Here is a 26,559-nt window from a genome sequence, read left to right as displayed (position 1 = left end):
TTGCCCATTTATCTCCCATATTCAGTTACCACATCAAAAGTTGTGTATCATCATCATCATCATCATCATCATCATCATCATCTTACCACCATCATCCATCAGTTTTAATATGAGATCGTGCAATCCCAAATCCGTAGCCTGGACCACACTCGAGCCTTTGCTATAACACTGATCCTACCTTGATTTAAAATTTGAAACTTTGTTCATCATGATTTTTTCGCACTGATTTTAATTTTTTGGCAACACTGCACTAAAATCTTGCTTATCTTGATTACTGAGTTTTTTTTTAGCACCCCCTTAAATTCTGTCCCAAGTCCTAGACCCGGCCCTACCATTGCTGCAGTCTTTTCTCCTTTTTGTGTTTACATGCTTGGTAAAGATGTCCATTCTACAACTTCATCTGATGACTCTCATGTCTGCCCCCAAGGCAGAAAAGCACTGTGTGCCCAGTGGTGCCCGATTCCCTTCACCCTAATGTTCTTTACATCTCCAGCCCTTTTAACATAAGCACCCAGAGGCCAAGGAAAATGACTTGTTCTCTTTCGAATTTTCTACCGCTTAAGTCAACACACACAGTACTCAATGAACGTTTATCAGATGAGACCAGACCAAACAGTTTTAGAGCAGAAATTTTCAGAGGGGAGATTTTGATAGAGTGCGTGGTGAAACCAATAGTGGCTGGTAAATATGGGTCACAATGAGCGCTTTAAAAAATGAAATACAACCAAAAGAACAGCAGAGGACACTGCCCATAGCTGGAGTACTATTTTGTAAAATCTCTGTTTCAGATACAGGCATATTATACACAGACAGACTTACATGGATATGCGTAAGTGTGTATGTACTGGTTTGCAACATAAAAAACCTGGGGAGTAACCCAAAAAAGCGTTTGAAAGACACTGTTCTGAAACAGCAATAGGATCCCCTGATCTGTCATCTACCACTCGCCCTGCCACGACACAGAAAAGGCAAGAGTCCCAAAGTCATCCAAGTCTTCGGAAGTTTGAGAAAGAATCATGTTATCAACGTGTTCAGAGACCAGTCCTGAATAACTGAGAAACCCTACAGTGGACTCCACTGGAGTGGAATTGCTGCAGAATTTCTTAGGCATTAGCTAAGAGATGAATATTGGCCTTTTATCAAACGAATAACATTTTTCTGGTTGAAAGAACCATTACAAATATATATGGAAAAAATAGGCGCTGGTGAAAAGGATTTCATGAAAATAAAATTTTTTTAAAAGCAACTGCTTTAACTATCATTGTACTGTTGAAAAACTCGATCAAGGTATTTAATTGACTTAATGGAATTCACCTTGTATTGGACCCCCATGAAAAAAAATTGATCAGTGTTGATATAGTTCTGATTAAAATGTTTTATTCATCAACAAAGAATTTTTTTAAAAGCCTCAGGATCAAAATAGTAGGCTGAAACTGCTGGCTTTAGCTTCCTCTCCCCCCTAACAGATTGTCTAAGTGTACATGCCGATCTGCATGATACAACAAACAAGCCCACTTACTGAGTCTTTACTGTCTGCTAGCATCCACGTGCATTGCCATCACTAGCTCTTATCGTCTTTATAAACCATCTTCAGGTAACTGAATACTAAATACATAAATTCCTCACAAAGATATGTTTTAAGGTATAAACAGCTTACTGGAAAACAACAGTGGGCAAAGGGGAAAGAGAAAAGTCAAGAAATAAAAAGAAAAAGACCAAAAAAGGAATAAATAAATATTTATCAGGACCTTGGAGAACTGTGATTAGATATATACACATACACAAACACATCCATATCTGATTAAAAGCTTACCATCCGGGCAGCTGGCATATTGCTGAATAGCAATCAATAACTAGTATTATGTAAATCATATGGGAAAAAAAATGTAAAAAGAAAAAGGTGAAAACTTTCCAAAGTTCTGAAGACAGGCTGCTTTTATTGTACTTTTTTCAAAGGGTGTTGCAAAATCTCTTTCCTTGAGCATAGACAATACAGAGGTATGTCCAAAAGTACAGACCAAGATAAAGTCGCTTTTGGTCTGGTGTTATTAAGAGATTCAATAGAATATGCCTCTGCTTTGAAATAAATCACTTTATTAATTCCTATCTGACCTGCTCCAAAGAAAGGATTTAAGGTGACTTAAGGAAAGAACAAGCACAGAAGAAGGTGAACAAAATGTATCGGAGTCATTAAAGACCAGAGGAAGTTGATATGCTACCATCAGCATTAATATGATTTGATAAAGCACAGAATTGGACTAGGAGCTCCGACAATACATTATGTTATAACTGCGTTATCAAGAGGAGGGTATTATGGTAGCTCCGGGGTCTTGCTTGGAGTTCAGACTTAAAGGGCATTTCTCACGAGCAGGAGCTTGATATGTTTTGAGGCCGAATGAGAGAAAAGATCTTTGACAACAGCTTCCTATGTGTCCTCAGAAATCATTAAATTTCAGGAAAGTTCACATTAACCGGAAGGATACAAAGAAAACTACAATGTGCCCTAGGGTTGAGCTGTGCCTTAATCTTCCAATGATCTTTTAAAGATGTAGGAACTATGTCCCCTTTTTACAGAGAAAAAGAGAACCCAAGGCCCAGGGAGGTAGTGTGACTTGCCCGTGATGACGGGGGTCACCAGGAGGAAGGGCTGGGATTCGGAGCCTGGTTTCTTCAACTTGGAAGCCCACGCATGGCCTTTCTGCTACAAGGCACGGCATTCTTGTTTCACAAAACAGGCCAACATGCTCTTCTCAGCTCTGCCCACCTCATTCTGTTGGGAGTGGGCTGTGGGAACGGAATGAGTGGGCCGTGTCATGTGTTGACGCACGAGAGGTACTCAGAAGAGGGCTCTCGGCACAGGTGGGTCCTGAGCGATGTGACCTGCTGCTGCCGTTGTTGTTCTCAGCTGCCCCGGTCCTCGAGGCCTACAGAACACACACTTATTCAGGGAAAACTCACAGTCAATCCCCCATCCTGCACAGAATACAGGTCAGATCTGCACATCACAGCCCAACATGGAGGCATGTCAGGTAGACTTGGCAAAGATAAGCTAAATTTTTAATTTTGTTTTTGATTTTGGCTTTGGCTGGAAAAGGCCTTCGCTCTGGGTTCAAATACAAAGCCGACAGAGACGAAGCGACATTGGAAGATGTTATACACGAGCTTGAGTTTAAGCGGAAAGCAAGTCGCAGCAGAGAAAAGACCATTCCAGGTTCAGGATAAAGAAGTCTGGTGTGTTCCCCTACTTTTCATCCACAAGAAATTCGCCAGCTCATTTCTAATGGTTGTAACAGAGGGAATAAAAAGAGAGGAAATCTATATTATTTTCACGACTGGATATACTCCAGGTTCTACTTCTTTGAAATAAGTTGCATTTTTTTTTTTTTTTTTTTTTTTACTTCTAAACATCTTCTTAATGCCTTCTTTATAGGAAATGTGCCCAGGGTTAATGCTGAGATTTCAGCCATTCTACCCATTACTTGGTCTTTGATGGTTCTAAAGAGTCAACAAAGAGACAAATGGCACATAGCACACACCCAAGCCAGCCAGGGAAGTTATGTTCTAAGAAGGAAAAACAGACTGATTGCATTCACCTGCCTAGGAATATTAAACTATCCCCCCAAATTCTAAAGTTCCCAGATTTTACAGGGTTTTTTTTTTTTCTTCTGAAGAGTGAGAATACTAAGAAAACATTAGGAAGGTCTCAGTAGTTGATATACAGTATTTTTCTTGGATCTAGCAAATAGACTTTTTATAACTTTTCTGTGAAAGGAGGGCCTCTCTGGCTCAGATTACTTGGACACTCGTACTGTTTATTCTTCCCTTTTCTGAGCAGTCAGAAGAGATTTCTCTCAGTACTTCAAATAAATAAGATATCCAGCTGAACAAACACCACGCACTCCTGTGGATTACTTTGGCTTCATAAAGAATATTTCACTTTCTTTTTTTCAAACATGTAAATGATTAAAGAGACCCCATCATATGAAACCCAAGGAAAAAATGTATCAAGTGATGTAGATTCTATACATGGTGGTAGATGGAGAAGCAAAAAGCCCCAGCTGGGGAAAAGGGCATGATCTTTCACAGGGGAAATTAGAATATTACTAAATGAGATATTTCACATATTGTACATCTTAACAGGAGTGGCTTTGTAACATGAAAATCAAACTGCAGTGTTCAAACTCAATCTCTTTTTTCCGAAAACAGCAAAGTACTAGTTGTTTTTCTTTCTTTCTTAGATTCCTACTTAAAAACAGATCCCAAAACTAAAACAACGACAAAAATTCTGAAGACTATACAGAGTCTGGAATAAGAATAATATTCCACGTGGGCTTTGAAATGATTGGTGAGCCTTATCTACCTTTATGGCTTAAAAAAAAAAAAAGTCCAGGATCTCTGGACAATTTTTGAAACTCAAAATTCGGCAATAGGTGTTTCTTTAGAGAGAAAATTTGGGCCACTGATGAACATGGCCCCCTCTCAAGCAGCATGAAAACAAATACTTGACTTTAGGAAACACAATCCATACGTTTCTTTCTTCTTTTCATGAGACAAAAATGCATAAACAGCCATGTATTTTTTTAAAATGGTTGCATCTGGTACCTCTCAGCCCAGAAAGAGGAAAGACAAGAATGCAGAAAGGATGAAACAGGAGAACAGCAAGGCAAAGACACAGGCATCAATAACGAATGCTATGGCTTAAGGCCAAGAACTAGCAAGACCTATGAGTAAATCTGCCACCAGATAGCTTACCAAAAGGCGCGCACACACATACGCACACACACACACACACAAGACTAAATAAAACTGAATTTGTAAGGTGTGGTAGGCAGCCCCTAAGCCGCTGTGCTCCCATGCTTCCTGGTATTGACACCACTGTGAGATCCTCTCCCTGTGAACGTGGATCACACCCACTGATTTCCTTCTACCAAACAGAATGGACTAAAGTTATGAGATATCCCTTCTGGGGTTTGGTTACACAGGGCTGTAACTCCAAAGAACCGAGAGAGAGGCCCACGGCTAAAAGGCAGAGAGGAACCAAAGTCCTCAGTATTCTAGGCCATAAAGAACTGAACCCTGCCAACAGGCCCACAAGCTTTTAAGTGGGCCCTTCCCCAGCTGAGCCTTGAAACGGTGACAGCTGGGCTGACACCTTGATTGCAACTCACAAGTTGACCCTAAAGCAGAGAGCCCAGGTTCCAGACCCACAGAAACTGGGCGATAAGCAGATGGGGTGTCATAAAAGGGCATAGGCTGAAATAGGTGCTTATGAGGAAAAACAATCTGATGTGTTAGATCAGCGTCCGCCCTGATTCGACCCTCTACTGCTTCACTTTCCTTCTCCCCACTCTGGCGAGGCTGGATAGGTCTGCATTTCACAAACGGTATCCCCACATGCTCACAAATCAACTGCAATACAGTTAGAGTTAATGAAAGTTTGGATCCTGGGATCTGAAAGATGCACAGAAGAATTCTGGAGCTGAAAGAGTACCTTTGGAATCTTCTAGGCTGGTCATTCCCAAGGGTAAACCCAGCATTTTCAATAATGAGAACAACGGCCAAAGGAGCAATGAAATGGTTTTCCCTGAAGTCGAATGTACTCAATTGAAAGGGCTGTTTTCTGTCCCACAATCATGTCCTGCCTACAGTTTTTGGCATTTAAATGTCTATTCTTTTATAAAATTATGGTGACAGTCTATGGTGGTGGATTTGTCTTTCATCCAGAGTTTTCAGAATAAAGCATATGAGCCTGGATTAGTCTCCTTTTTGAAAAATTTCCTTTCAAATTACACTGTAAAATCCAAAACCCATGGGACAACTAATCTTGGTTAAATGACTCATTTCACAGATAAGAACATGCAGGCCCAGAAAGGGGATATGACTTGCTCAGAGACACACAATTGCTTGATTACGGCAAACTCTAAAACTACATTCAAAAAGCCAAGATACAGGGACTTCCCTGGTGGCACAGTGGTTAAGAATCCGCCTGCCAATGCAGGGAACACGGGTTCGAGCCCTGGTCCGGGAAGATCCCACATGCCACAGAGCAAATAAACCTGTGCGCCACAACTACTGAGCCTGTGCTCTAGAGCCCGTGAGCCACAACTACCGAGCCCATGTGCCACAACTACTGAAGCCCGTGCACCTAGAGCCCGTGCTCCACAACAAGAGAAGCCACCTCAATGAGAAGCCCGCACACCGCAACGAAGAGTAGCCCCCGCTCGCCGCAACTACAGAAAGCCCGCGAGCAGCAACGAAGACCCAACACAGCCATAAATAAATAAATAAATAAATAAATTGATTCCCAGCCCACACTTTAAAAAAAAAAAAAAAAAAAAAGCCAAGATACAAAGACGTAAACCCACGAGCGTGGAGCCTGCCACTTAGTAGGTCCTCAGGGAAGATGAGAATACATCTTCCACTGATGTTCAATGTATTCGTTTCTCTCAGTGTAGTAAGAAGGGGAGAGTGTGGATTTTAGCTTCTGAAGAATTCGGAACCCCAGATTCGAGTTCTCCTTATTGCCGCTGGAAAAACACTACCTTCCGCCTCACGAGGAAAAATCAACATGTCCGGTGAGTTATAAGAAAATCAATGTTCACAGAAGAAACGTTTCAGAAACATCATCGCAGGGCAACACCAACTCCTGGCATCTGTTTAACCGTGCTGGCCTCCAATATCGAAACTGTGCGGCAGCCAAAAATCATTGGAAAGAAGTATGAAATTGGAGAAAAGGAAACTGGAGGGGGAGGATCAAAGAAGCCTCCACTAACTTAAAAGTAATAAAAGAGCTAGGAAGAGAGTTAAAGAGAGGCAATGCATTACCCAAGAGCCAGCGGGGACACAGAAGAAAAGGAAACGAGGAAGATAAAACTAGGGGAATTTCAAATCTTGGTTAAGTGTTCATTAAAAAATTTGTCACACGTATTAAGGCCAGATAGTCATTTCTTTCCCCCTCTCAGGCACTCATTCGGGAACAAAGGCCTAACCAGACTTAAAACACAGAAAAGCGAGGCAGAGACAAATACAGCCATGAAGAGCCCTGGCCTCACAAAGCCAAGCATACTTTCCTCCTCCTCTTTGTTTCCAACAAGAAAGGGGGACTCTTTCCTCAAAGCTAAGGGGTACTTAAACAGGCCGCCAGGAGGGCTTACACTATGCACTGTGGGTCCAGGCCTGGTTACCGTTCTGTATGTTGTCCAGCTCTTACTCGGGGTTGTATATGGTTTCTTTATGCCTAATATTCACAGGGAAAATTAGACCTTCTGTGACAGACACAGGGCTGTCATTAGGAGAGTGGGCATTTCCAAGCAATGGGAAGTAACACAACCCTTCCCTTGTTTGAAAAAATAATGATGATGATGATAAAAAATGTTTACTGCATATCTAGCCTACTCTGAATGCTATACACTCATGATCTTCTACTCTCAACGCAGGTCAACAACAGCAATACCAGTGAATGTTTACTGAACATCTAGCACATTCTGGATGCTACACATTCATGATCCCGTTCAATTCTCAACACGAGCCCATACACAAGGATGTTAACCAGGGTTTGAAGGGTGCCCGAGAGTTAGCATGGGATGGAGCTGGGGTTGGATCTGAGAGCTGCCCGGCTCTAAAGTGTTTCTTTCCCACGCCTTGCTGTTCTCCTTACGTCTCTTCCCTCCATACTCACACCACTGGGTGGATCCCTCGTGTCTCTCCTGACCAGGGGTTCAGGGACGGGGGGCTGGGTTCTGACCCCATGGACCAGCTGTGTGACTCTGGGAGCAGGGGATCCCCCTAGCCTCATCCGTTTCTGTACCTACACCTTCTGAACTGCAATCCCCTGCCCACCTCAGAGAGACTCATGAAAAAGAATGGATTCAATATTGTCATTCATTAAGCACCTAATCGTCTTTCGTTTATTTATTTACAAGTATTTACTGAGCATGTACCTTATGGACCAGGGATACAGTAGTGTGAAGACAAAAACAACACTTTCAAGACGGACACTAAACACAAAACTATGGGAGTTGTTTCTCTAAATTGCATTTCTGTTAAACGTTACGAAGAAGAAATTCTGGGGTCCTTCATTCATTCCCCCGGCACATATAGATGGAGCGTTATGATACATCAGACAGTATTGCATGATAAGCACTGGCTCTTATGAGAGCACAAAATGGAGGGTCCTGACCAAATCTTGATCTAAGGAGGCTTCCTTGAAGTGTGATGTCTGGATTGAGTTTGGAAGGACAAGCAGAAAGTAACTAAGCATGGAAGGAAAGGTGTGTTCCAGACTGAAGAGCAGTGCACTTCGGCAACCTGGAGAAGGAAGGAGAATGGCGCCGGAAGTGGCTTGAGGTAAAGCTGGGTGAGTGGAAGGGGACCAGATAAGGCCAGGTGCCTCCCATTTAACTCTCACTTGCTTTCACAATGACCCTATAACATAGACAACATTCCCAATTAGACAGATGAGCAAGCTTTATGTACAGCTGTTCAATAGGGCCTGCTCAAAAGCCATTATCCTACCCTTTTTCCTTGCCATCAGATCTTGCCTCCCACCCCAGAAACACAAAATGCCAAAATGCACTCTTTCAGCCTCCCTTGTACCCGGGATCTGGATGGGTGGCTCAATCCTGGCCAGTGGGGGCTGAGCCGTCTACGAGGGAGGACAGTTTTGAGACAGAATGTTCTCCTCCTTGATAAAGGAGGAAGGCATGCAAAGAGGGGCCTCATCCCTCCCACCCTGACTTCAGACTTTATCACACAGGATGCAATGGTTGGTGTTGCTGCAGCCATCTTATAATCATGAGGAAAAAGCCAAGACAATCACAGAGGAGCTGCCTAAATATTAGCTAAAGAAGCCCCTGGCTGCCAAGGGACTTCTGGATATATGAGAAAAACAAACCTCTGATACACCAACCACTTTTAACTGGGTGTTGAGTCACAGTCCAAAACATCTAAACTGATGGTAGAAAATGAGCCTGAGAGAGGGTGAATCATTTCAAAATTATACAACTAAAAAGAGAGGGGAAACCTGAATTTTGAACACATGCCTAATGATTCTAAATCCTATGCTCTTTTTCATTTGACCATATCCCTTAGACTTCAAATTGGGCAAACACTGTAAACCTTAAAGCTCTGGACAGAATCGAGAGATGATGAATAAAACCAATGCTAATGATAATCCTGGAAAGTAACAAGAATGTTTGAGGCTGCGGGGATGTGGCTTCGGCGAGGGGAAGAACCCACCATGGAGGCGGGGGGGGGGGGGGAGCTGGGTTTGCAGAAAAGCCCACGTGTGGCGCAACCACAGAGAGGTCCTAGGAGTCTGGTTTTCTGACATATCTGGCCTGGCAAGGGCAAGACAGCCAGAGAATTCAACCCTCACTCAGGAGTCTCAAAATATTTAGATTAGTGAAGAATATGCTGAAATTTCCACTTTGAAAATTCTATTTCCTCCTCCCAACGCAGAAAAAGGCCCCCGCTTTTCTACTCCAATGTAACAATAAAGATTCAGACAGGGAGTTTTGTCCTTGATAGTATCCAGAGTGTAGTCAGCTGCAGGTATTTAATGGGGAGGGGTGGGGGGAGTATTTTTCTAAAATACTAATTTAAAGAACAAATCAACATCTATTATCTCCTTCATTATGTTTTAAATTGTACAACTATAAATCACCCTGCAGCGGGTTATTCAAGGGCAGAATTACCAGGCTTGGCTTTCCCGAAGGTTAGAAGAATGACACTGTGCTTTTTCCAGCTATAATTTATAACTTTGCAACAGAACCAGCATTGCAGGCCCATCCATTAGCAGGGTAGCTGTGCATCTGTTAAAACTCAGCACAATGACTGGCTTTGCGCGGCCCCAGGAAACGTAACCCAATCGTTTCAGAAGTTCGACAAACTTGAGCCCTTTTTTTTTTTTAATGTAAAACGATTTGAAAACGCGGTTCCCTAAAACATCTGCTAAGCTCTTGCTACCCTAACACATGATACTCTTTCTACCCTTACCTGCCATCTCAAACATCTGGTTGCACAAAACACCCTAAGAGGCACGTGAGGGGGCTCAGCTTCAAATTTACATACTGATGGCAAAAGGCTGGCTTGGACCTAGGAACTTGAGCTAAGATGTTGTTTACCAGCACTGCAAGCTTATGCGGGGGAGAAAACGGGGAGAGGGTTCATTTCATAAAGGCGCTTTCAAACATTTTAAAAAGGAGACACAACCACAGGACTGGATCGATGTGGCAGGGGCGGTGGTGTATTTGACAAAGAAAATGAACTTGAACAAGTAACTGGCAGAGGGTCTGCCAGCTGATATTTCATTTTCTTGAACAAGTTGGGTTAAGTTCCCTATGCATTTTAACTGCAAAATAAGGGGAGTGATTCTAACGTCAAACTGCTGTAAGCAATAAATGAAGACATATATGCTGATACATAAAGCACCACAATGCCTGGCCTTACCTGCCAAGCTGCATCTTACTTGGGTGTATGGCAACAATAGCAAATAGCCAAACCTACCTTTAAAAATCTCACAGATCACCAGATAATACAATATGCCTGATTTTGTGAAATAAGCCCCAGAGGGTAATATGTATGTATGAATACATTACATACACTAACATACAATATATATTAGTGCATCCATATGCAAAATGTAATTTTGGAGTATTTAAATAAACAGCAAGCTAGAGAGATGGGAAAATAAGTATATGACACACGTATGATGGATGTGACTTCATAACTAGAAAGCTTCCAGCAAAGTTTAGTTTCCTTAAAGCAAGCAGCTACGGAACCCTGCATCTTTTTTAAAACAATACTTAAGACAATCCTATTCCCATTTTTATCTATTACTTTAATTTTATTATAAATTGGAGGGAAGAGGGAAAAACGCTTTTCCCTCCGAAACCCCCATATACCTGTCCTGACCTCTGTACCACAAGAGGAAGAAGTGTCAGAGACATGGCTCCACCAGTAGGGGTCACTGTGCTGAGAATTAATCCCTAAGAGTTTCTCATTAGTGATTATTATACTGCAGGCGGGCAAAATGGAAAAATTAATTAATTTCAAAGTGATAATGCATTTACAGCAACAATTAGAAATGTATAACTGTAAAAGGGCAACATTTAAAAGACAGATTACATTTAATAAAGTTGCACAAGAATATCCAATTGTAAAATTACTGATTTGCCACAATATTCCTTAAAGAGGCACTTAAAATAGCCTGACTCCATGAAGGGTGACCTAATGACTGTAACTAAAATCACCGCAGTCACAGCAAGTCACAGCAAATAAAAAAGGGACGCTGATATTAGAATACTGCTGTTTAATACTTAAGGGAGCCGGCTACAGCGGAGAAGGAAGGCAGGGCTCCCAGCACAAGGCTGGTTGTGTTTCTTGTTTCCTTGACCTTGCGCAATGGAATGCACACTCCAGCAACCCTCAGGGCAAAAGGAAAATGCTCTGTCTGAAGTGAAAGGCAGAAAGGGCAAAGATGAAGCACAAACAGAACACTAGCCATTGGGAGAGGGGAACCCTGAATCTATGCTCAGGTTCTCCATGAGCATTTAGGATCCAACTCCTACACGGGGTGGGAATGGGGATGCAACCACATGGCTTAGGTCCAAAAACATGTTCACATTAAAATGGCAGAAGTGCGCCCTTCATCCACAAAACAATGTCTTATTGCGATGGAAGCAATGCCAAGCCCTGTATGGAAGGACAGAACATGAGCTTGGATCTGTAGTTCAGTCTGTCCTACGAGTGAAACAGTAGATCCCAGGTCTATACTGGTACTGAGTCCTCTCCCACATACAGAGTCCTACATTTTCATCAAAGAGAGGTGACTGGCCGTGAGTTTGCCAAGTCCAGGGCTCCCGTTCCACCTCTTTATGAACCTCAGTCGTATGGAACTCTGGGGTCTAAGAAACCCCACCAAATACCTAAATATATAAAGATATGACAGACCTTGAATCCATTACTGTCGATCCTCATGCCAACCTTTATCGCCATTTTGGTTACGAGGGAACAAGCTCAGAAAGGTCAAGTGTCTTGCCCAAGCTCTCCCAATTCCAAGGGTAAGAGCTGGGGCTTGACCGTCAGGATCATAAGCAAGAGAGTCAGTAGGTCCACTGTCCCAGGCAGCAGCTTTCTCACAGTTGCCACCACCAGGAAGCCATGTCAAATCCCTTTTCTAACATAGGCTAAGGGTTTATGTCCCCTGCCCTTTTATGGAACATTCCACCACTGCCAATACAACTTAACCAAATCCGGGGGGTTTTTTGGTGACGTCTCCACTTCTCTCCAAACCTTCTCAAGGGTTATCTGCTCATTTTCCCAAACCCCCCTCTCACCCAGGGCCACAGAGACCAGTTCTTGTTTTATATGTTGCCCAAGACTGCTCCCAGTGGGCACTTTCCCACTGGGAGCACTGGGGACTAGGTTGGGGGGTGGCCGAAGCCTCTGTACACTGGCTGGTGAAGGAGGAGGAAAGAGCCACTTAGGCTGGGCATCGGGCATCACTGAGACCAGATCCCGGTGTGGTGTGCATTCAGTGGGGACCTTCTCCTAACTCCCTGTGCTGCCCAGCTGTCTGGTGACACTCCTGCCTCAGTTTCCAACTCCACGCTCTTGTTTTCCCGTTGGCTTGAGTCTCGACCACAGTTACCAGCCAAATAGCAATATTCTGTGACCACAACACAGTTGCCTGCCTGACTTAATTTGCTGGCACTTTCAGAAATCCTCGTTATGTCCAAGGAGCAGACAATCCAGCCTGACTTGGCTAAACACGTTTATGTGTTGTGTTCACGTTAACTCTTAGACAACGATCCCCTCCCCAAGAAACAAAACCATTCACTCCGCCTTTTACTTTCCCAGAACTAGTCTTCTTCTTCCTCCCACCTGCCCTTGCCCAGGGTTTTTCAGCCCTGTGGTCCCATCGCAGAGTAAGAGTGGCTATCATTTTCCATCAACAAGCCCTCATCCACTGGAGACCTCGCCCAATGGTGAGACGGTTTCACCGCCCTCCATCATAGACCTTGTGGTCACAGACCCGCCTCAGTTCTCTCCCTCCACATTCCTGTGATTAGAGAAATTCCAGAAGAAGAAAAAGCAAGACTCTGATGTCACAAAAGGAGTTCCTTAGCTTCCACCAATGATCAAACACAAGTGAGAAAACTCAAGACCCAGAGATTACAAATCACACGCGATGATTGGGCTGTTGGTCCTGAAGGTACAGGGCCAGCAGAAAATGAGAAAGGACGCTGCTCTCTCCTCTCCCCCTTCATAAACTTGAACAACAACTTATCCAAGGTACTGTCAATGGCGCTGACACCAGTCCAGGCCCATATTCTCCCTTATCATCTCTACTGAAGGACCCAACTTAAGACAATGAGCCGAAATCATGGTCAAAGTTGCCCTCGCGGAGAACCAACTCTCACGCAATCATGGACAGCCTGCCGATGGGGAAGCTTCAGAACCCTGGGACACAACACGCTTTCTAGTTTTCCACCCGCCTTGGCCTTGGAGAACTGCTCTCCAGAGACCCTTCCACTTCTTCTGTTCTTTAAGTATTCACCTCTTGGATTGAGTCTATATGCTTTGCATAAGAACCACCTGGTTGATTAAAATTAAAAAAGCACTTACTTACTTTCTCCTATGCAGGTCAAAAGATTTTCCTTGCAGCTTTAAAAGCCATCCACAGACATGAAGCTTAAGGATGGTGGGTGGGAAGGGCTGCAGGAGAAGGCAGCACACTGTATTCAGAGGCTATGGGATCCTTTGCCCAGAACATTGGAGGTTAATGACTTGAATTACGTTACTCCTAAAAGCCAAGGTGTTTCTGAGGATTACATGGTAGGTTTGGTTAACTGGAACACTGGTGTCCACTAAATAGGAAAACATTTTTTTTAAAGGCCTGTGTTTTAGAAAAGTACCATACCAAATACATTGTGTAGAAATGTGCATTCTTCATTCAAATGACTTCCTCCTCAAACTTCTTTCATGGAAGAAGTTTCCAGATACAGTTGTTATAGGACCATCAAAAACAGAAAGAACTTCACACTTACCTTTGCGAACATTTCCAAATCTAATCACAGTCGTGTGATTCACCCAGAAGGACTTACCTTTGGAGAAGTAAAGAATAAAGTGCACCTGTAGCCCAACAAAGGATTCTTCCAGGAGAGGTTTACACCCATTAAAACAACAGATACAGATTCTCAATGCAAACAAAGGAATCACATCTGCTAATAATTCAAAAGGCATGAATCCATGTTATTCACCTACTAACACAAAACACAGTTTTGAAGGACTGTGCTTACTGGAAAAAAAAAAAAAAAAAAAACCACATCGAAAGCAAACAAATCATCTCCATGAAGACATTCAGCCACATTTTAACACAATACTGAAAGAGCACGCCTTCTCTCTGGCCCTCCAAGACACCTCTAGAGAAGCAGATGCAATCTCAAGTCCACTGAAATGTGTCCAAGAGCCCTAACAGGCCTGATGCTGTGATGACCGAGACCCGACTCATCCTCACAAGAGGTGAGAGGCGCAGAAAGCGCGTGTGCCTGGGTTTCTCTAGGACCCTTTCCGTAAAGGCGCGCTGGAGGTGTGTGCGGCGACGGCGGCAGTTCACTTACCATGGACTTGGTGAAGGGTCTGGCCAAGGTGAAGAGCAGCGTGTACACCCACCAGCCGCGATGCAGGGAGGAGTACATCATGTTCCCGGGGTGCACCGCGTTCGACGTGACCCCGCGCGGGGACAGGCGGCGGTGCAGCTCGCTGGAGAAGAGGATGTTACAGAGTTTGGACCGGTTGTAAGCCAGCATGGCCCAGTAGTCATTTTTCGATGGAGAAAGGCGGCTAAAGTCTAGTTTCCCAGAGGAATCGTTAATATCTGTAAACCTTAAACAAAACAAAAAACAAAAAATATGATATGAAACGGCCAGTCTCTGACTTCTGATATAGCGTTGTGTTTTTATTAGAAATCTGAGAAAAACTATGCAGAGATGATTGAAAACTCAATTGGGCAAACATCGAAACAAAGTCTCCTTAAAAACAGACAATGGTGATTTCACGATATAAACCAACTGGGTCCAAAGGCACACTTAATAAAGGCCCAAACTCATAAATGGAGCGGTCTTCACATGCTGAAGCCCCACTCCACCACCCCCTGCCTCTAACATATATTTTTCAAAACCTTCAACAGGAAGTTCAAGGATAATTAAATTAAATGGAAAAACATCTTAAATAAAGGGCTGCTGCTTTTGGAAGCAGAAAGATATCGCATTCCTAACCTTTGACAGGGTCTTCCTGGGTTATTTTAGCCAATGCTTGTGTCCTGTATATTTTCATTCGAGCATCCAAATAAATATAGATGAGCCTTGCTGCCTCTAAGACTCCTTTGCAGATTAAAAATTAATGATTATAAAGGGGTTATAACCTTGGTGAGGTGCCATCAATAGTCTTATACGTTTAAAAGATAAATGTAAACAAAGCCAAAATAAGTTCTGGCAGAGTCTAATGTTTTTAAGTATATCCATGCCATGGATACACACAAATCAAAGTAAGTAGCTGATGTTTTATAATTGGGTCTGACAGAGTCGTTAAACACCAGCTGTTTGTTTCTTTCCTTTCTTTCTTTCTCCTTTTTTTAAATAACAACAAAGTAGTGACTTCCCTAACAAGCAAAAAAGAGATCATAACAGAAGGAATTTTCTAGACCACAGTCTCATCTTCATTAAGGACCCCTTGGAGTTTGCTTCATTAAATTAACTCTGGGCATTTGCCCTGAGTAATAAGGGAGCACAACAAGGGCACTGGAGACAACCACTGTGGAAGAGGAAAGCAAAAGGTAAAACGAAAATGATGGAATAATCTGGTTGTTCCTTAAAGGAGCAGTTCAGATGGAGCTATGACCAAGAAGAGTATCCCAGGGGCAGACGAAATTCATGTCTTAATGGAAATTAAATACCCCTTCTCCAGGACTCAGTCAGTGACATCCCATTTCTGGTGTTAAACGACCTTGCCGAACCGAAGTCATCAACAAAGGTCATGGCCAGAGACGCTGGCGTGGATAAGGCAGTGAGACTCCGAAACGAATCATCCGCTGCCTGTTTCCAAGTCCCCAGACCACGGGAAGAGCCCAGACTTCCGAGCTTAATCCTCTGAGGCGGTGAAACTTAGCGGGAAATTTGAAAATTTATGGGAGGCTTGTTCTGGTTGTCATAACGACTGCCGGCGGGGGCCGGGGACAGGAGATGTCCTGCCACGCACTCGGAGCCTTGCTCAAGGAAGATGGTCCCACTGGACATTCAGGCAGATGAAAGCCTGTGTGTAATTATCTGAGCCTAGAGCCGAGCTGTGCTTTACACAGATGCACAGTTGTAACAGCCGCTGAATTTCCAGGAGCAGCGTGCCACAACCATGTAAATGAGGAATGAGCGCACTTTGAGATTTTTATGGGATTGGGTGGCGGGGAGGTGAGGCTTGACCCGAGGCTGGTGGCATTTGAGGCTGCAATGGCGCACACCTGTTAACAACCCACATGTGCGAGGATCCCAATGGAGAGCTGGGCTCTCTGATGACTTACCTTCCCTGAAGTCCTGCCCAAGCACTGACATGTTGGAACACATGCTATTTTGCTTCACATTCATTTTTTTCCTTACATTACACATAAGCTAGCACACTGAATTACAACATATGTATGCAGGGAAGTTATATTATTGATATGTCTTAATTTTATTTCAAAATAGTAATAAGGTGTTACAGAAGAGTTGTCACCAAAAAAAAAAAAAAAAGGACTGTTGAGTTGAGGAGGCAATGATCTAAGGTATGGCCCAGAAGTTCTACCCGCTCTGAGTAGAAAAGAGCATCCAGGATTTAGACAACATCTAACAGGTACGGGACGAATATAGCGTCCTTCACTCACTCTCCGTTCCGCTTTCATTGGCTTTCTTGGCATCCTTTGTTTAGCCCAATCCAGCTCAGGTGTCACTTCTTCCAGGAAGCTCTCCCTAACTAACTCTTCCACTGCTTGCTGTCACAGTGATTTCTAGGGTGGCAGTGAGGGATAGACTGAAAGAAGCCACGCAGAGTAGATGGAAATTAAGTATCCACTTTCTGGGACCTGGTCCATGCTATTCCTATTGTTCAAGGACCTGCCACCCTGCAACGTTAGCAACAAAGCAAGTCAGGCCACCTTTGTACCTTGTGCCTCTGTCCTTACCATACAGACTGCAAGTCATTTGTTCATTTGCTTCCAACCCTAGACTGTGAGTTCTCAGGAGGTGGGCAGTGAGCTCCTTGAATGTTGCCTATGACACACAGTAGGGCCTAAATTCGGGATTAGAGGACTGAAGTTTGATCGTGGGTTTGCAATTCCAAACTAAGAGCCAAGTTTCCTTTATTACAAAAAGCTTTGTTTTGAGCTTTGCTCAAAAGGCAAATTTTACCATTCTGTTCAGAGGCTTTATGTTCTTCATGAACATTTGCATGTAGCACTTTCTAATGTTTAGAATGATTTCCCTGCTTTGGCTTTTAAAGACAATGCAGAAGTATCTCATGTCCTGGGGAACACTGGGTAGATTCAACCCTTAAGAGAAGGTATTCATTCCTAGTCCCCAACCTAGAAACAAGGCAAAAACAAAACCAAAATCCACCACGATGAGAAATTAGATGGAACCAGGTTGAAAGCAGGTTTGGAGATGGAGAAACGGCTACTAGATATTAGGCCCGCCCTCTGCAAACAGCCCTCCCCCATAAGTGGACCCCTGAGTTCCTGACCTGCTGATCTCCTGAGCAGCACACTCATTTTTAAGGCCTGATTAGCTTGTACTGACAGTCCTCCAGGGAGGAGAGAGGGTGGGCGAGCTTTTTGATTCCTCTGAGCCGGGGCCTGCTTCCTGAAAAATGACCGCGTTCACCTCTCAGCTCAAGAGGCAGCAAAACAAGTCTACAAAAGCTGCCTACCCTGTTTTCAAGTTGAAAAATTGACAAAGCTAAACAATAACATCTTAATAGAGTTATTCTCCTACCAGGACACTCAAATGTTAACATGTGCTCTCTGGACATTAACATCTGCTGTTTGAGAGGACCTCTATCTTATATTTCTCTATATACTGCTCCTTTATTTATTTTTTTTTAAACTGAGGATTTTTAAATAACCCAACTAAAATAATTAGGCTGGATTCTATATAGACAAAAGCCAGTATGTTCAAAGAATAGGACTGAATTTGCATCAGAGGCTGTGTGTGTGTGTGTGTCTGTGTGTGTGTGTCTGTGTGTGTGTGTGTGTGTGTGTGTGTGTGTGTCAACTTGGCACTCAACACAGCTGCAGCCATTTACAGCCCTTCAGCCAATACTCCACTCTTTTCATTCCATTTTAATTGTTATCTGAAAATTCTTTTCACAGCAAGGAAGTTCTCATTTTCATATGATGGATTTCAATTCACTTGCTCCGGTTCCAGATAAGTAACTAAAATACAGGGAAGACTTGGGGAGGCTAATAAATATTTTGCCTTGGGGCAGTCTGGTATAGTATTTTCTGCAAACATTGGACTTCATTTTTCCCCTAACAGGGGGTCCTGACTCCAACGAAGAGATTCCACCAAGGTTTATGGAGGTAATTAGATATCAACCCTTCCGTTTTACGACATGGTTTAGGGCTCTGGGTCCTTGAGCAGCAAGTGAGTGCTTTCCCAGGACTGCCCGCCCAGTATTCACTCGGGCTCTGGGGTGCAACACAAGTGTAATAAACAAACCAGCTTGGGAGAATTAACATTTTGTAAAAACACCCTTTAATACGGGCAAGAGGTCATCGGGAAGTAGAAAACCGCTGCCCGTCGCCAGACAGGAGCGGGCCTGATAACACCCACTTCAGGAAGACCTGGTCTGGAAACTACAATGGATCGAACTCAAGAGACCAGGGCCCTGCCTTCCGATCCATCTTTTAAATGAAATCAAGATTCAGATCTCCAAGGTAAGCGCGAATTACACTGCAGTTAAGGAGAGAACAAAGACGTCCCATGAAATACTATTTGAGATCCAGATTTACAAAGGGAAGAAAGCAGCTGACAATTCCACAGAATCTCCCATTAAATACCAGCTCATTTAAACGTATCCCGTGGTGCCCTCCACATCTGGCAAACGACTGGGGCTGGCAGATTTATGTCTGGAGCTCTCTCCCCATCGCCCCCGCAGTAGCCTCCCTCATGCCTGAACAAGGCCACTCCACTTTCACGAACCCGGTGTGATTTGCAAAGATAAGGATGTCCTGATTTTGTTACCACCTAATTACGAGATGTTTCATGTCTTTTAACGCAGGGGAAGATTATTACCGGCATTTTCCTCTCATTTCGGCCGTCATAAATTTCAAATGGTAAAACTAAATCTATCTGCAGTGTGTCATTTCAACCATAAGCCCCTGTGTTTGGGAGTGATAAAGGGTTCAGACTAACCCTTGGCTGGTCTCTCTCTTCCAAGTCCCAGGGGTTACATTTTATGGAAGCATGATTTAAAAAAATAAGCTTCATTCTGGGTCACTAAAACATTTCAGGACTTAAGACGAAGAGAAAAAAACAGGCCCTTGCACATTATTTTTCTCCAGCTACTTTGGTAGGAGTGAAAGCTCCCAACCACACCAGGAAAATCTCCCTAACATGTATTAAATCTAGCCTCACCCGGCAAGTCCTTTATCTTCTCAGGGTACTTCTCTTTAGACAAAGTTGTTTATCCAACTCTAGAAATAAACATGCTGAAAATACGAGGAAATTTTCAAATGTCTTCTTAGTCAACTGAATATTCTCCTAATGGTAACAGAAAAGAAGTGCCATCTGATGTTTTAATTGAAATTTTAACCAAAAGAGTCATGGCCAGATTTCTAATATGTTCTAACTACAGTACTTCCCTTTCTACAATCACACAGCTAATGTCTGCATTGAATTCCCTAATTTCTCATTATAAAACAACTGGATTTCATCTTGCAGTTTTTAATTGCATTGTTTCTCCTGCTAGAATAACTGCACATTCTTCTTCGTGAGATGGTGAAGTTGGTGAATGACAAATCAATAAAGGTCAGGAATTCAGATTTAATCAATTATTATTCCATCTCAAAGCAAAATCAATGAGGGACCTGAAGTATAGTTATAAAAACAATCTACCTTGCTGTCGACACTACCCCCAAATAATCGCCCACCATCACGCGCATACACACACAAAAAAGACCTCGATAAATTCAGTAAGCCAGGTTGAGTACACACTTTCTGGAGCAGGACTAATGAAAATTATTTTCAAAAAGAGAGGCTGGGGGGACCAGCAGCTGGTGTGAGGAAGGCGGTCACGTGAACAGAACATCCAATTCTAACCCACCTATGGGACTCCGAGGAGACCACGATGACCCGGGCAGGGGCTGAGCGGCACAAGACGTCCTGGAGGAGCTGGACAAGGTAGAAGTGGCCCAGGTGGTTCACCTGGAAGGTGGTCTCCAGGCCATCTTTCGTGAGGCTCCAGGGGAGAGCGAACACTGCTGCATTGCACACAAGCACGTGAAGTGACCTGAAAAAGAAAACATCCGACGTTGTGCAGATAGAAACGCTCTGAAACCAAGGATGACCCACGCTCCCCCGGGAATAACCAATTCTTCAATATCTTCAGGACTATAGACAGCTGGAAATGGGATGCCCTAGAATGTCGCATCTGAGACCATTCTGCTCAGGAAGGGCTTGGACTCTAAGTGAGCAATTGTGCTGGGCTGCTGGGGACGAGGGGGTTCCTGGGATGCGGGACTTTCAGTGCCAAAACCGGGACCATACTGGGCAAACTGGGATGAGTTGGTCACCCAGGTTGGAACACAGGTTCTACCGCCTAGTTGAATCTGTGCTTCCTTAGCTCATTCAGTTCTCAGCTTCGTCATCTATAAAATCGAAACAGCCCTTAAAGTAAGACATAAGGAATAAAGGAGAAAGTGTGCTGTGAAAAAGCCAACACCAGAACCAGCACTTACTAGGTATTAAGTAAAACATACCAAGGTGGAAATGCTCTGTCTAAAGAGATAGGCACAAACTGTTTGGATATATTCCTTTTAGAAGTCAAGTTAAATCTACATTTTAGAAGTCAGCTTGGGGATAGGTAAGTGGAGGTCTGTTATATTTTCTCTTTGTTTGCACATAATTTCATAATAAAAAATTTAAAAATAAAAGCCTTTCATGTGAATCAAAATCCTAAATCCTAATCAAGAAATTGTATTTGTAAGAAATCATCCTAAGGTACTAATGAGAATTGTATAAAGAAATATATTCAAGGCTATCCACAGTGTTTGTAATTGCAACATAAGAGCAACACATTACAAGTAAACTAAATGTACAACTGGGGAATCATTAAATGAATTGGAATATATGCATATGATAGAATACTATGCAGCCATTAAAATAACAAATCTATTGACCCTGTAAAACATTCATGTTTAAAAACAAAATATATAATATTGTATGATCACACACACACACACAGACACACAATGCTAATGAAAGATAGACAAAAATGTTAACAGTGATTGCCTCTAGGGGTAGATGGAACCCAAAGTGTCTTAAATTGTTTTCTTTCTGAGTTTATTCATATTTATTTTTTCCATAATTAACATGTGCTGTCTTTATAATAAGAAAAAAATGTCATAAATAAATGCTTTGTAGGAAGAAAAAAAAAAAAGCGTTTCGGGAATTTAGCTAACACATGAAACACGAGAAAAAGAGACGGTACGGTCTTACAGGACCACTGCTTTAAGAGATAAAAGATCAGCGTTTTGTCCCAGATTCAAGCAAATCACCAAATCCTCTGAGTTTCTGATTCTTGCTTGTAAAATAAGGGGCTGGAAACTGATGGTGTTCAGATTCCACACCAATGGCATGGAATATGTGATATAGGAAATGAAATATTTCCTATCTTTCATTTTAAAAAACTTAGTGTTCTTTTCATAGAAACTTCTCATAGACCTATTACTACTGCAATAATCTGATTTTGTTCCATCCTCATGGAAGAATGTAGGTGAAGAATCGTGAGCTTTTAGAAAACAAATACTGGTGTGCAATAAAGAAAAGCCTATCTAAAAACTAAAATAATCTGTTATCTAAATAAAGTTTAAAAAAAGGCAAAAATTTGCAATCCTATAAAGAACCCATATTTTCACTACGTAAACAGTGTTTACAAATCAACAAGAAAAACATATTCTGAGTCTAACAGAAATACTGACAATGATATTTTTAAAATTCATAAAACTTGATTATAAAATAACCAGCGCAAGAGGTAACGTGTTCAACTCCACCAGTAGCGAAAGTTAAAATGAGATATTTTCTGCCTATTAAATTAGCAGATTTATTTATATTATCATATTGTTATGACCTTGTATAAAGCTGGCAAGACTATATATTCCTACCCCGTGGATATTAAGTTGAAAACATGTATCATGAGAATTAGAAATATCCACATTATTTCACCTAGTAATCCTGTTTCCAAGTAGTGGGTTACACAGGGGGCACTGCAAAGGGCAGCAGCTCATACCTCTAGGGAGGAATAGTTTATCACTGACAATGTTTAGAACTGCCACTGCATGATGATCATAATAAAAAGCAGAGCAACGTTTAGTAATTTTACTATTGGTTTGTTGTTTTTTTTTTTTTTTTAATAAATTCATTTATTTATTTATTTTTGGCTGCATTGGGTCATCGTTGCTGCGCGCGGGCTCTCTCCAATTGCGGCAAGCGGGGGCCACCCCTCACTGCGATGCACAGGCCTCTCATTGCGGGGGCTTCTCCTGCCGCGGGGCACGGGCTCTAGGTGCGCGGGCCTCAGTAGTTGTGGCACGCGGGCTCAGCAGTTGTGGCTCGCAGGCTCCAGAGCACAGGCTCAGCAGTTGTGGCGCACGGGCCCAGTTGCTCCGCGGCATGTGGGATCCTCCCGGAGCAGGGCTCGAACCCGTGCCTCCTGCATTGGCAGGCGGATTTTCAACCACTGTGCCAGCAGGGAAGTCCTTATTATTGGTTTTGAATTTTCTACAAACAATGCTCCCCCATTTTGCCCGTGCATGGGGCAGACTATCCCTACAGCCACCTGCTACCCCCTTGATATGCCACTGCTTCTGCAGGGGATTAAATGGTGAAGCCAAAAGATAGGTCCACTAGGAACCTGTGAATGGGACCTTATTTGGAAAAAGGGTCTTTACAAATGTAATTAAGTTTAGGACCTTGAGATGAAATCACACTGGATTAAGGTAGAACTAAATCCAATTGACAAGTGTCCTTACAAAAGAAGAGAAGGGCAGAAGACACACAGAGAAGGCACTGTGAAGTCAGAGGCAGAGAATGGAGAGATGTATCTACAAACCAAGGGCTGTCAAAGAGTGCCCACCTGCACCAGAAGCTAGTGAAGGGCACAGAATGGACCCCTCCTCAGAAGGCACCAACCCTGCAGATGCCTTGATTTCAGACTTTTGGCCTCCAGAACTGTGATAGACTGAATTTCTGTGGTTGTAAGCCACCAAATATGTGGTAATTTGTTACAGCAGCCCTAGCAAACTGATACAGTTTCCAAGATTCATTCCCATAGAAATGCTCAAAATTTACATAAAAGCTTATGCATAAGAATGAGTAATAATTATATATAAATGAGGTAGAATTATAAAATTGTATATGAACTAGAAGCAACTTAAAATCCAACAGAAGATAAGATAAATCAGCAAGGATTAAGTCAGAGGTTCCCCAATTTCTCAAATCAATTGAAAAAGGAGGAAATTAAATGTTATGTGCGCAATTCATATCCCTTCCCAGCACCCCCCCCAAAAAAAGATTTTTATACGTACAGTCAGCAAGACAGGAAATACAGAAAAATGTTAGCTCTGGATGTGCAGAATATCATTAGGTTGCTTAGTTCTTTTTTACTGTTTTTGTTATTTTCCAAATTTTCTATATAAGCATGGATTTCTTAAAAAATTACTGAGATGTAATTCACAAACCATACAATTTACGCTTTTGAAAGCGTGCACTTCACTGGTTTTTAGTATGTTCACAATTATACAAGCATCATCACATTTTAATTTTACAACATTTTCATATCCCCCAAAACAAGCCCTGTATCCATTAATAGTCACTAACTGCTCCCATCCCCCAGACACCATTAATCTGCTTTCTATTTTATAGACTTGCCTATTCTGGATATTTCATATAAATGGAATCACACAATATGTGGTCTTCTCGTGAACAACTTTTCTCACTACACTTAACGTTTCCAAGGTTCATCCATGCTGTAGCAGGTATCAGTACTTTGTTGCTTTCTATGGCCAAAAACTATTCCACTGTATGGATATATCACATTTCATTTAATGATTTGCCAGTTGATGGACATTTCGGGTTTTTTCCCACTTTTCAGCTATTAGGAATATTGCTGCTATGAATAGTCATTTACAAGTTATTATGGAGACATATGTTTTTATTTCTCTTGAGTATACATGGAGAAGTGGAATTGCTAGGTCATATGGCTAATTCTATGCTTAACTTTTTGAGGGACTGCCAGACTGTTTTCCAAAGTATGGCTGTACCATTTTACATTTCTACCAGCAATGTATTATGATCCCAATTTGTCCACATTCTTGCCAATATTTGTCATTAAATCTGTCTTGGGTTTTTTTGTTTGTTTGTTTAATTTTAGCCACGTTAGTGAGTATGAAGTGGTGCCTCACTGTGATTTTTATTTGCATTTCCCTAATGACTAATGATGTTGAGCATTAGTATTTATTGGCAATTTATGTATTTATTGGCAATTTGAATCTTTGGAGAAACATCTACCGTCTATTCAGATGCTGAGCCAATTTTTAAGTGAGGTAATCATCTTTTTATTATTGAATTATAAAGTTCTTTATATATTTTGGATACAAGTCTGTTGTCAGATATACAATTTGCAAAATCTCCCTCATTCTATAGATTGTCTTTTCACTTTCCTGATGGTGTCATTTGCAACACAAAAGTTTTAAATTGTGATGAACTACAATTTATATATATATTTGTTTCCTTTGTCACTTGTGCTTTTGGGGTTGTATCTAAGAAAGCATTGCCTAACCCAACATCACAAAGATATATTCCTATATTTCTTCTAAGTGGTTTATAGTTTTAGCTCTTACATTTAGGTCTAGAATCTATCTTGAGCTAATTCCCATGTATGGCGAACACAAGCGATCTAACTTCATTCTTTGGCATGTGGACATCCAATTGTTCTAGCATCATTTGTTGAAAAGACTATTCTTTCCCCCATTGAATTGTCTTGGCATTCTTGCTGAAAATCAACTGACCACCTGTAAGAGTTTATTTTTGGACTGTCGATTCTATTCTGTTATCTATATGACTATGCTTATGCTATGACCACACAGTCTTCATTACTGAAGCTTTATAGTCAATTTTGAAATCGGGAAATGGGAGTCCTCAACTTTGCTCTTTTTGCATCTATTGACATGATCCTTTTTTCCACTGATATGATATATTACACTGATTAACATTCAAATGTTAAGCCAACCTTGAATTCTTTATATAAATTTCACTTAGCCATGGTATAAATTTCAATCCTTTTTATATATTGTTGCATTTGGTTTGCTAGAATAGTGTAGAAGATCTTTGCATCTATATTCATAAGTGATACTGGTCTGAAGACTTCTTTTCTTGTGACGTCTTGAGTGGAGAAGTATTCCCTCTTCTATTTTTTGGAAGAGTTTGCAAAGAATTGATATTAATTCTTCTTTAAATGCTTGGTAGAAAGCATGAATTAATCTTAACTAGAAAAAAAGAAACCACTGTTTCTTCTAAAAAAGTATTCGTGCAAATCTCATTATCACTGGGCAATGGAAGTCTCACAGGGAAACTGTCTCATTCTTTCTGTTGTCTGATCTATTTCCAAATCATCACCTATCTAAAACCTAAAAGTGGTGATGTAGTTGGGGTCAGCTGAATATATGACTTACATATGGGCACTTTCCAGGTTGCATCTCAAATATTTGGTCCACCTTTTCAGAGTTGCTGATACTTTTTTTTTTTCTTTTTTTTGAGTGTTAAGTATGGGTTAAGCACTTATTAAGAGCTTTGTGTACATAAGAACCCTAGGTGACATGTTTATTATCTCCATTTTATGGTCAGGAAAAAAAGCAATTAGAAGCAAACTTCCTATAGTCAGAGTAAGTAACAGAAACAGGTAAAATAGGGACTTCCTTCGTGGTCCAGTAGTAAAGAATCCGCCTTCCCATGCAGAGGACACAGTTTCGATCCCTGGCTGGGGAACTAAGATCCCACATGCTGCAGAGCAACTAAGCCCGCACGTCTCAACTAGAGACCCCGTGTGCCACCAACCACAGAGCCCACGTGCCACAACTAGAGAGAGAACACCCGCACACCACAACTAAAGAGAAGCCCACGGGCCACAATGAAGAACCCACGCATGCCACAACAAAAAAAAGATCCCGCGTGCCACAGGGAAGATCCTGCATGCCACAACGAAGACCCGATGCAGCCAAAAATATAATAAATAAATAAATAAATATTTTTAAAA

The 26,559-nt window shown here is 42.0% G+C and overlaps 1 protein-coding gene across 1 annotated transcript in view; it reads right to left on the bottom strand.

Annotated features, from left to right (window-relative positions):
* Positions 1-26,559, bottom strand: part of WWOX (WW domain containing oxidoreductase) — a 967,168-nt gene that overhangs the window by 667,328 nt on the left and 273,281 nt on the right. Inside the window, exons 7-8 of the mRNA XM_059903718.1 lie at positions 20,353-20,538; positions 14,625-14,889 (exon numbers count right to left, since the gene is read on the bottom strand). Coding sequence (XP_059759701.1) covers positions 14,625-14,889; positions 20,353-20,538 — 451 coding nt within the window. The remainder of the gene's footprint in view (positions 1-14,624; positions 14,890-20,352; positions 20,539-26,559) is intronic.

The sequence above is a fragment of the Balaenoptera ricei genome, chromosome 19, assembly GCF_028023285.1.
Source record: "Balaenoptera ricei isolate mBalRic1 chromosome 19, mBalRic1.hap2, whole genome shotgun sequence".
NCBI lineage: Eukaryota > Metazoa > Chordata > Mammalia > Artiodactyla > Balaenopteridae > Balaenoptera > Balaenoptera ricei.
Note: the sequence above shows the minus strand (reverse complement) of the source record. Positions and strands in the feature narration are given on the sequence as shown.